Source organism: Panthera leo, chromosome D1 (assembly GCF_018350215.1).
Source record: "Panthera leo isolate Ple1 chromosome D1, P.leo_Ple1_pat1.1, whole genome shotgun sequence".
Taxonomy (NCBI): Eukaryota; Metazoa; Chordata; class Mammalia; order Carnivora; family Felidae; genus Panthera; species Panthera leo.
The window spans coordinates 113,766,433-113,777,027 of NC_056688.1; the positions used below are offsets into that span (position 1 = coordinate 113,766,433).

Consider the following 10,595-nt stretch of genomic DNA (forward strand, 5'->3'; position numbering starts at 1 on the left):
CCCGAAGGGACACAGTCAGTTGCAAAGGTGGGACAGGCACACGCACGCACGACGAGCGGGGCTCGGCCCGGGGCCCCCGGATGTGGAAGGAGCAGCCCACACTCCGCGGCAGCCACACCTGGACAGACACGGATTCCTGAGGGTGAGGCCTGGGAGGGGTGTGAGGGGAGGGAGGCCCCGGGCGTGGCCTTGAGGGGAGGAGTAAGGCAAGGGCTGGGGTCCCCGGGGCTGCAACCCCCTCCCGCTGCCGGCCTGCTGGAGCCCCGGGAGCTCCCGGCCCCGGCCGTCCAGGCCTCAGCGGTGTGGACACTGGAGTCTGCAGCCGCCACAGACCTTCGGGGGCAGAGAAACACCCTCATCCCCGCCTCCCGTGAAACACCCCAGGAGAAGTCCCCAGTCCTGCCCGGAGCCACGCAAACGTGTGCACACAACCATGGGCCCAGAGGCATGAGCGGCCCGGGGCAGACATCGCGGTGCCCGCACGCAGAATGGCACCCAGACCCCCGCGGGAGTCCCCGGCCCGCGTCACAGCACGGATGGGCCCGGAGGGCGGTGCCCAGGCCTCCCTCCCGTGACATGCCCACCACAGGCAAACCCACGGACACGGAGGGTGGGCTTGGGGTTGGCGGGGGCGACGGCACAGGAAGGAGTTAAACCTGGTGACAAGAGATAGATGCACAGCTCCACACTGGGACACCTCACGACGTGCTTGTGACGGGCGGGTTGTAGGGTATGTGAACTATGTCTCAATGAAGCTGTTTGAAGATACAGAACGTGGTGCCCGGCTCGTCCTGCCCCGAGTGCCGGGAGGGAGGCCCCGGGGAAAGTGGGAACGGTGACCCCGGGGCACGCAGCTCAGCATCCGCACCTCACCCGCCAGGACCCACCCAGGCCTAACCCAGCTCTGAACTCCAACGGCCGGACGCAGGGCCGGCACGTCTGGCTCGGGGGACTCTCTGGGTTTGGCGGTTCCCCAGTTACACTCATGTACCCGCGTCCGCACGCACAGACTAGCAGAATTTGGGGTCACACGAAAGCCAGGAGGTGGGAGGGGAATGCTAAGATCACAGTCACTCCAGAGGAACCTTCCAGGAGGCCTGGGGGGTGGGGGACGAGAGGCAGTGCTGTGTCCCTGGGCCTGGGTCCCCTGCGAGGGGCTGGGGGCTCCCGGGGAGGGGGCGCACACACAGGCCGGGAAGCAGGGAGCCCACGTGACCTGGGGCCCCAGGCTGCAGGAGGGCTGTGTGGGTGCCTTCTCGGCACCGGGGTCTGGCCGGGCAGGTGGGTGAGGAGGGGGTCCGCGCTGTCATCTGCAGTCAGTTACTCAAGCCCTCTCTTCGTGATGCAGCCCCAGGGGGGGCTCGGCCGGCCCTCGAAGAGGAAAACCAGCCGCTGCCGGAGAGACCGTGGCCAGATGGGTTTCTGCTCCTTCCCGGCAGCCCTGGGTGGCTGGGCCTCACCTGGAACTTCTGGGGTGGAGGGGGGGGGAGGGGGAGGGGGAGGGGGGGGTCCTGAGATGTGTCCCTGTGGGCCTGGGGCCCGCCTGCTGCGGGCTGTGGGAATTAAGCAGAGCCCCCGCTCGGTCCCAAGGGCCCTTCCCGGCCCCCTCAGCCCTTCCCCGGCGGCCTGGGCCTGCCGTAACCTGGCGTCACGGGGATCTCTCATAGCTTCTCACAAAGTAAACAGACCTCCCACATGGCGACAAATGGACATCTCAGGAGCCTGGAGACTTGGGTGCGGGGGGGGGGGGGGGTGGTTACTGGGGGCTGTCACTCTCTCCCTCTGTCCATTTACTTCCCCCGGGAGCTGGCGCCCTGGGTGCTCCCAGAAGGACCGTCCACAGGGGAAGGGACACCCAGGCCCTTTGGGTCGGCTTCCCAGCCCCACGTGAGGTGTCCAGTCAAGGCTGGGGGGCCCACTGGGGTCGTTCCCCGTGTGGGAGACCCTCCTCTGGTCCCCATGCGGAAACCTGGACCGTGTCTCCCAGCCGTGCAGGGACGAAGGACGCTGCGTCGCGGCGAAGACGACCGTGGGGCGGTTATCTTGGGGGCAGAGACGACCGTGCAAGGGCTCTCCCTCCCCAGCCCCCAGCCGGGAGCCGCAGAGCGGAAGGGGTGTCCAGCCAGCTCCTCAAGCCCGCCTGGGGGTGGGGGTGGAGCAGTCCCCCCTCGAGCAGCCCCTCCCAAGCTGCAGGCCCCGCTTCCTGGATTCCTGAGGCTCTGAAGGCAGCCCCCACTGCTGCCCGCCCCCCCCATCCAGCCTTCCCTCCTCCCTCCTCCCTAGGCAGGGAGCAGGCTCTGCCGGCCCCAGGGGTGCTGGGGAGACCGGGGACGCTGCTGCTCTGCTCGCCAGCCCCTTCCTCCTCCCTGCAGAAAGACGCGCAGGCTGCAGGGGGGGTAGGGGACACTGGGGTCTCGGCGAGGCCGAAGAGCGGGGCGGTGACGGGGGGCCGTGCCGGGTTATGCAGGGCGGCCGGCGCTGGACCTGCTTGGATGAAGGATGGGATTCCTCTCCCAGCCTTGAGTTGGGGTCCTCAGGGCCATGGGGCCCCATGAATTATTTCTCTAAGGAGAATACCGTTGACTCTGCTCTCCGGTCGCCTTCCGGACCTTCCCCATCACTTTAAATCAATGCTGAAGGGCGGCGTTTGCCCGGACCTTCACCCTCCAAGTGGAGGGAGCTGCGAGGCCCACGTGATGCAGCCGTCCCCCGTCTGGGTGTCCCTCTGGGCAGGGGGGGTTGCTGAGCCAGTCCTCACTTCCACCTGCCCTGCGAGGCCCCCAGAAGAGGGGAGCGCAGGAGGGCAGCACTCGAGGACGGGGACCCAGGGGGTGATGTGGCCCCCCAATGATTTCTGGCTTGCTCCCAAATCCCCAGGCCCAACCTGTCTGCGCGAAACCCACGCAGACACGCTCGTGCCGATGGCCCCAGCTGGGTTCGCCCGGGACCCTCAGCAGGAGGGCTCCCCGCCCCCACCCCCCGGCTGCAATGGGGTCCCCCCCTTAACTCGGGGGACCAGAATGGGTCACGCCATCACCCAGGCCCTGCTCCATCCGTGCAGCCAGGCGCCCGTGTGTGCCCGTGGGGTGCAGCCCTGCACGGGGACACCGGGTACAGAGGAGAACGGAGTCGGGGGTCTTTACTCCACACGCAGGACTTTATTGGGGCCGTCACAGGCCGAACCAGCCGGGGACACCACCACGCCGCGGGTCCCGGCTCTGCCTCCGCCGCTGCTCATCCAGGAGCCTGTCCTGGATGTCTTCGTCGCTAGGGCTGCCGTCAGGGCTCTGCTTTTTCTCGGGAAACAGATCGGGGAACGTGAAGGTCTGTCCGTGCGCCTACGGAGAAAAGGCAAGGCCTCCAGCACCGTGCCGAGGACAGGGACACCGGGCCCTCCTGCGCGGAGCCGACACGCGGCCAGCGTCTCGGGGGCGAAGGTCCTCGCCTGGAAAATAAACATCTCGGCCTGCTGCTGGCTTTTATCTAACAGCGGGAAGCCATTACCCCGGACAATGCCCCTTTTCATCGACATTATCTCTCCGAGGCCTGGTGTCTGCATTGGCTGGGACCTCATTAAAAGCAGCCCAGCAAAGCGCCCATTCACCGGGCGCGGGGGCAGCCCGGCCGGACTGGGGGGCAGGAGCGAGGGGCAGGAAAACCCGGCACAAACAGCGTCTGGTGCCACACTGAAACTTTTTCCATCCAAAATACCTAAAGGCCTTTACCCACATTAAAGACTACCCCTCCTCCCGGCTCGGAGCTTGGCAAATAAGACGCGTGTAACGTACAAAGAAATGTACATATGCAGCAGTCTATAAATCAAGACCGGCTTTGCAAATTAACTGGTTTTACGTCTTTCACTAAAAGTTCAGAATGTGCCAGTGTCGGCCAAGCCCCAACCCAGACCCCCAAGCATGTGTGCGGGGGCACCGGCCGGGCCCGCTGGTGCGGAGGCGGGCGCTCTGCCCGCTCCCCGGGGACCCGGGCAACCGTGAGGTGCTGTTTCAATTTGCTAAATACCCCGGAGCAGCTCCCCGGATCGGGGGCGCGGGAGGGGACGCGCCAGGGCAGCACCGTCTGCTTCCAGACGGGCGAAGAAGGATGCAGGGCGGCCTCCGTATCTGGAAAATTTTAATAAGTAAAATCAGTCAAGTGCGCTGGTTCTTGGAGACCCTTGTTTTGTAAAGAAACTTGGCTTTGGGCAGGCGGCCAAGTATGATCCGAAACAGCCCACCCCCACCCCGAGAAGAGGAGGTTTATAAATTCGGATCACACGGCGTGGGGCGCAGGCCCCAGCAAGAAAGCAGGGCTGTGTGCACGCGGTAGCCAGCCTGCTGCAGGATTAGCTTACACAGCTCAAAACTGCTCTTTTTTCTTTTTTAAAATACCAAAGGGCAATAGTTTACATGCAGGGCTGACTGCCCAGAACGGGGGTTTATGTGTAATATATCGAGGTGATTTTGCTAGCTTTCTGAGGTGGGGGAAAACCCAAAATGACATTTTAAAATATAAATACAAAGATGGCAATTTGCAACAGCTCAGGAAAAAACGGAGGGAGCTGCCGCGAGAAATTCTCCCTCTCTTATCCGAGACAACGGCCACTTGTGGGTGCCGACTGGGCCCCCCGGGGCGCCCCTCTGGAGGGAAATTCGCCTTGTACTTCCAAAAGTAAGCCCTCGCTTACTGCCTGCGAAGGGGAGAGTGTGAGCTGCTCGGTGGCAGAAAGGACCGGGACAGGAGACTGTCAGTCCCAAGCGCCCCTCGGGCCATCGGCCGTCCCCCACGGGCTCCCGCCGGCCAGCGACCGCGGTGGGAACGGCAGGCTTCTGCGTGCAGGGTGACGTTCCCCTGGCTGCGTGGGCCACAGGGCCACAGAGATGTTTATCAGGGCGTCGGGGGAAACGTGGGGCCCCCACCCCGCCGGACGGGCTTTTCCGCAGCAGTCAACTCAAAATAGATTCGGAAACTTAATTTGTGTTCGTGATTGACCCTCGTGCGCTTTACAATTCGCTCTGTTTTTGAAAGCCCCAGAGCGGGGCCCACGGGGACACACGGGGAGGGAGAGGTCGGGCTCGGCACGGGGGTGGGGGCAGAGAAGGGACCCTTTCGGAGGGGAAGGGCCCGAGCTTCCTGCCGGTTTCCAGGCTGGGGGGCGGGAGTCCGTCACAAATGCCACTCTGGGCCGGCAGGAACCATGCCCAGCAGGGACTCTGTCCCCAGTTGTGCTGCCCGATTTCACAGAGGAAGAAAGGCACGTCGAGCGGCAGCTGCACGCACCAGATCTAAGCAGGCTCCGCTGAGTGAGGTGGGGCCCGGGGAAGAATGTGGGGGCTCGGGTGACTCAGGAGCCGCTTGTAACCGTAGCTGGCCTGCTGGAGCCCTGGTGGCGAATGCCGGCACGCGGGTGTGGGCCCGCACGCCGTGACAGAGACAGATGGCCCGATTTCACACACAGGACACAGGCGCCTTTATAAGGCCAACGGCCGCTCGCTCCACCTGGATAGGCTGGTTTTGTGCACGGCAAATATTAGGCCAAATAATTACGGGGGCCCCTGTTTAAAACAGCAACTGCAGTCAGAAACGCTGCCGTGCTCACCCGGTCCTGCAAGCAACGGCCTCCTAGCGCCTAAAACGGGGCCGCGGGCCCAGGGGGTTTGCAATAGCGCTACTGCCATCTAGCGGCCACGGCCGGCCGCCTCCCGCCGTGAGCTCCAGACACGGAGGAGGCCCCTGCCCCCAGCTCCCCGCCGCGTGTTTCCAACAGCGGGGGGTGGGGGGCAGCCAACGGACCCTGCAAGGAGGGCCCTCGCTGGCAGGTCCTCACGGAGACCAAGGGGAGGCCCTGCTGGGGGTCCTGGAGGGCTCGTCCGAGGAGGCTCCAGCGGGGTCACCTCACGCTGGACGGGGAGGGCCTGAGCAGGGGGCTGGGAAGCCGGCTTTCACTCGCCACGGCTCTGGTCTCTGGCCGGCAAAAGCTCTGATGGGGTCCTGGACCCTCTTCCCGAGCCCCTGGCCAGGCAGCACACAATCCAGAGGACGGGGCAGAAAGTGCCGGTGCCCCACAACCCAGTCCAGAGGGGAGGGGGCTCAGCCAGGGCCCCGGGGCGCGGCGAACCCACCCAGGCTCGGAGGCGGCTGCCCCCCACCCCCCGCCCAGGGCAGTAACTGCCTCCCAGCCTGAGGCCTGTCGGAGGCCAGGCCAGGCCGTCCATCCGCGGCAGGAGCCCCTTCGGTGCTCGGAGAGCCCTGGTTTCTGCCTGAGCCCGAACCCCCTGGACCTGAGTGGACCCGCCTGTGGTCACAGCACGTTCAAAGTCCAAGGGCGCGACACAGCTGGCCCCTGAGAAGTTCCGAAATGCCCTGCGCGGTCCCCTCCCATCAGCTGAATGTGCTCGGAACGCCAGCTCAGCCTGGGGATTCGCCGGGGGTTAGAACTAAGCGCAGGCTCTGCCCCGCGCGCCGCGGGCCTGGAAATCCTGCCTCGCAGGGCCCCAGGCGGGGGCTGCTGCACAAACACGTCCCCCGCACCAAGGTCACGGTCGTGATAAGTCACGCCCATGACTTGGGACTCTGCCCGAAGCCCACTCACCAGCTGCACATAGGCCACCTTGTAGTCTGGTTTCTTCATCCTGACGTTTCTGTAATCCCTCTTCCTGTTGGAACCTGTCGGGGGGGGAGGGGGGAACACTTTACTCCAAGCACGAGATTTCCAGTGCAACTAATCCAGGAACCCACTTTCTAGAAAGAGGCAAACGTGGAAGAGTCGGCTGGTCTCCCACAGATTACAGCAGGTCACGCCCGAAATGTGACCGGTTCACATTTACCAAGTGTGCTCGGGGCGGTGAGCACCGCCAGGCTCTGCTGTTGAAAACGCAAACGTGTCTGAGCAACTCGAGAAACCCATATTTCCCGCGTGTCAGTACCGCAACCCCCGTGGGCTGCCTCCCCTCACGCAGGAGGCTGCCGGGTGGGGGGACAGAGGTTAAGGGAACAAAGAGGAAAGCACTTTGCTGACCGGCTCCCGAGGCAGAGGGGACGCGGGCTGCGCGGCGTGGTGCGGCGTGGGCAGGGTGGGAGCGGGAGCGGGGCCAGCCCGCCCGGGTTCCGTCCCAGCTCTGCCCTGTGGGCAGCGAGGGCCCGGGAGGCTGCTTCACCCTGAGTGCCTCAGTTCCCTCACGTGCCAGGAAGCAGACCCCCGGAGCGGCTGCGATGAGGGGAGCCCACCCCCCGGCAGGGCGGCAGGGGCCCGGGACGCACCGTGCTGCACCCTCGTCCGCACGGCGGCCACGGGCACGTTGTAGATGCGCTCGAGGTAATTCCTGACGTCCACCCTGGTCATCCTGGGCAGAGAAGAAAAGCGAGACTCAGCCGGGCCGAGATAAACGGCAGCTGGCCAGTGGGGCAGGAGCCACAGGCGATGCGGCCACCAGCCCCGCTGGCGCTCTCCTGCCCTCCATACATCGGCAGGGGGACACGGGGGGACTGGTCAGCTGCAGCCACCATTTGCGCTCACTAGGGGCCAGACCCCCAAGCAGAGCTCTCCCGAGGGAAGGGCCGATCTGGGGGCACCCCTGGGCGGCCAGGAGCCCGGCCCACCATGGCCAGTCCCTTGCACAGCTGCCTCCCCACTGCAAGGTCCTTTCCTGGAAACGGCAGCCAAGGCGTCGGTAGCTTAGGCCCCCAACCTTTGCACCTGACGCGGCATCATAAACCTCATCCTTGGCCACACCTGGCCTCTAAGAGCTGACGCTCAGGCCAAGCCCAGGCCCATGCGCGGGGACAGTCACGTCCTGAGACTCCAGAGAGTGCCCTGCAGCTTGGGTGACAGGACGCTGCGTCCCTCCAGTGGCCAGGGCCTCTGTGAAGGAACCACCTTGAGAACTAGGTTTTGGGAAGCCATGGTAAGGAGCTCCAAGAGGATGGGCCCGCCTGCTGGGAAAAGCACGGAGCTCAATGCAGGAAAAGAAGTGTCAGGCCCTCAACTAGGCTTCCCTGTGGGGGGGCAGCCCGGCCTCGCCCCAGGCTCTGCAAACAGCAGGAAGGCTCTGCAAACACCAGGACCTGGGCCACATTTGCAGAGCGGCTCGGAGAGAGCAAGGGGAAGCCACACCTATGAGCCGGGCTCTGTGACACCAGCAGGTCGGCCAGCCCCTCGGGGGCGCTCCCCAGCCCGAACTCGGGGGCTTACTCCATGGGGATCCGGAACTGCACGGTGTCCTCGGGCTGGGCCGTGCCGGGCCGCACCAGCCGAATGAAGAAGTTTGTTCGGAAGACACGGAGCTGGGGGTTGCCCAGCTGGTACAGAGGGTACCTGAGAGGGAGACATTCGTCTGCATCAAACACTCAGAATGCGCGACCTCAGGGCTGCCCCGGCACACCCCCATCTGTTCACCCATAGCCACAGGAGTGGGAAGCAAAGGGGGGCAGCTCTCCATAGGCCGGCACCCCACGGCCCCCTGTGCTGATGGCATGGCTCTGCCCGGTGTGGGCCCCGAGACCCCTGGTGCCCATCCACTCAGAGTAGCGGGGGCTGCAGACCCTCAGGGCCGGCCCCTGGAAAGGGCCCATGGGAGACTCAAGGAACCAGCCAGCAGAGAGCACGCCCACCGTGGTCCCCCCCACACGCTGGTGGCCGGGCTTGGAGACACGCTTGTTCAAGGTGACGGTCCCACCAGCACGCAGCCCAGCGTGGCGGTGCTCCCTACGAACCCTGGCTTTCCCCGCAGCAGGGGCGTGGGCACCCACACACCGTATGGGTGGGAGAGCATCACGGTCCCCACCCTGAGGACTCCCAAAGCAGGTGGGCACAGCTGGACAGGCGATGCCACCACCCACAGCCCCGGCCCACTGACACTGCCAACCCCACATGTGCTCTGGGCCTGCACACGGCAGCGCAGCCGGGTGAGGAGGTGTCTGAGGTCCAGTCTGCAGGGAGGCCAGAGGCCAGGCCTGGGGGAGGGTGGGCACACAGGGACACGAGATGCCATCAAGGGTCTCACTGGGACCCCCGGTGACCAAGCTGCGGCGCTGCACACGGCCCCCGATCTTGTAGTGTGAAAGGAGGCTGGTCGAGGCCAATCCTATACCGGGCAGAATGAGGACAGCCAGGGGTTCGGAGGCCCTGGTGAGCCCCAGAGCTGAGCGCCATCTACCTGAGAGCTGCCGGTGACCAAGTCATCATGGCAGCTGCCCGGCAGAACCTCCGTGGTGAGAGAGGGGTAAGGGCAGTTCCTGGAGGCTGCAAGGCCTCAGGGAACAAGAGGCTTGCCTTGTTTTACCCTCCACTGGAGTTTGGGCCAATGGCTGGCTACCCAAGGGGCTCACTTATTCCCCCTGGTGACCAACGGCGGCACTGCAGGGGGGCAAAGTCAGGCCCTCTGGGTAACTGTCAACAGACCCTCCACCTCTCCGGGTCCCTGGGTTTGAGGGTGGGGGGAGGCCCAGTGTGAGGGTCGGAGGTTAGAGGCCTGAGCCGGGCAGGGAGCGAGTCTCCCCCGGGCGGGCATGGCCTCAGAACCCCCCTGTCCTCCCCGACGCTGAGCGTCAGGATGAGTCCCAAGGGCCTGCCTGACGCTGGAACCTTCCAGCCCCGGAACAACCAGCACTGCTGAACACCCTCCCTCGGGGCTCGAGAACGGGGCTCTCCCGGCCTGGTGGGAGGGGCCGGCACCCCTGCGCGCCCGCCCCGCCCCCTGCCCGGCCCTCCCGCGGATCCCACAAGCGCGGATCCCACAAGCACGTCTCCAGCGGAACTCCCAACTTCTGCTCCCAGCACAGCGCTCTGGCTCGCTGCCACCTGCCCTACCTCCCTGTGGCCCCGAGGGTGACTCACCCGTGACCCCACCCTCCCCGCAGGTCCCGCCGGCTCTCCTCCCGACCCGCGGCCCTGGCTGCTCCCCACGTCCGCGCCGGCCCCTCGGCCCCGCTGCACCTGCCGGGGCGCCCCGACCCCGCCACAGGCCTGCAGGTCCACGCGGGGCGGCCGCGCGCGAGTGCGTGCGCCACCCGTTCATCCCGGGGCCGGCGCCGCTCGCAGGGGACACGGGGCGTCAGCCTCCAGCGTGGGGGGCGGGCCGCGGGGGTCCCGGCGGACACCCGCACAGTGTCCTCGCCCCGGCGGCGCGGGCGGCGGTGACCCTCCCGGGCGGGCGCCCGTGGTCCGCGCCGCGTCCGCAGCCCCCTGTCCTGCACCCCGCCCCCCACCCCGCCGAGGCCCGCGCCCCGGGCCCCCGGCCCCCGGCCGCTCACAGCACATTCCGCGCCATCGCCGGCTTCCGGGCCGCGGGCGGAAGGAGGAGCACGCACCGCCCGCGTGGGCCCGCCACAGCGCCCCCTGGCTTCCGGGAGGGCGCGCGGCGCCCCGCCCCTCGCCCCGCCCCCGCCCCGCCCCACCCACCTGCCCGCCGCCCCGCCCCCCGAGCACACCCCGCCCACAACCACACCCACTGGCCCGCCCCCCGACGGTCCCGCCCACCGCCCCGCCCCTCACACCTGCCCCCAACACCCCGCCCCGTACACCTGTCGCCCATCCCCATTCACCTGCCCCATCGCTCCGCCCACTGTCTCACCACGCCCACTGTCCTGCCCACTGTCTG

General features: G+C 66.5%; 1 protein-coding gene across 4 annotated transcripts; it reads right to left on the minus strand.

Annotated features, from left to right (window-relative positions):
• Positions 1-3,136: 3,136 nt before the first annotated feature.
• MRPL23 (mitochondrial ribosomal protein L23) lies at positions 3,137-10,317 on the minus strand. 4 transcript variants are annotated; one of them, XM_042906603.1, is made up of 6 exons: positions 10,249-10,317; positions 8,189-8,311; positions 7,258-7,340; positions 6,590-6,663; positions 4,021-4,121; positions 3,137-3,338 (listed from the first exon to the last, which is right to left on the minus strand). In XM_042906603.1, the coding sequence occupies exons 1-6, from the start codon at positions 10,263-10,265 to the stop codon at positions 3,140-3,142; spliced, it is 597 nt and encodes a 198-aa protein (XP_042762537.1). In that variant the 5' UTR covers positions 10,266-10,317; the 3' UTR covers positions 3,137-3,139. The 4 variants fall into 4 exon arrangements, with proteins under 4 accessions (XP_042762537.1, XP_042762536.1, XP_042762539.1 ...); XM_042906602.1 differs by lacking the exon at positions 10,249-10,317 and adding an exon at positions 9,153-9,618; XM_042906605.1 differs by lacking the exon at positions 4,021-4,121.
• Positions 10,318-10,595: the final 278 nt, after the last annotated feature.

Bases quoted from the DNA above. Each gene is read 5' to 3' on its own strand.
- MRPL23 (XM_042906602.1), bottom strand. From the start codon at position 9,181: ATGATGACTTGGTCACCGGCAGCTCTCAG. The intron at 8,312-9,152 runs GTAGATGGCGCT...TCTCCCTCTCAG, and splicing joins TGGTCACCGGCAGCTCTCAG to GTACCCTCTGTACCAGCTGG. The intron at 3,339-4,020 runs GTATTTAGCAAA...TTTTCTCCGTAG, and splicing joins ATCCGGGGAGCTGCTCCGGG to GCGCACGGACAGACCTTCAC.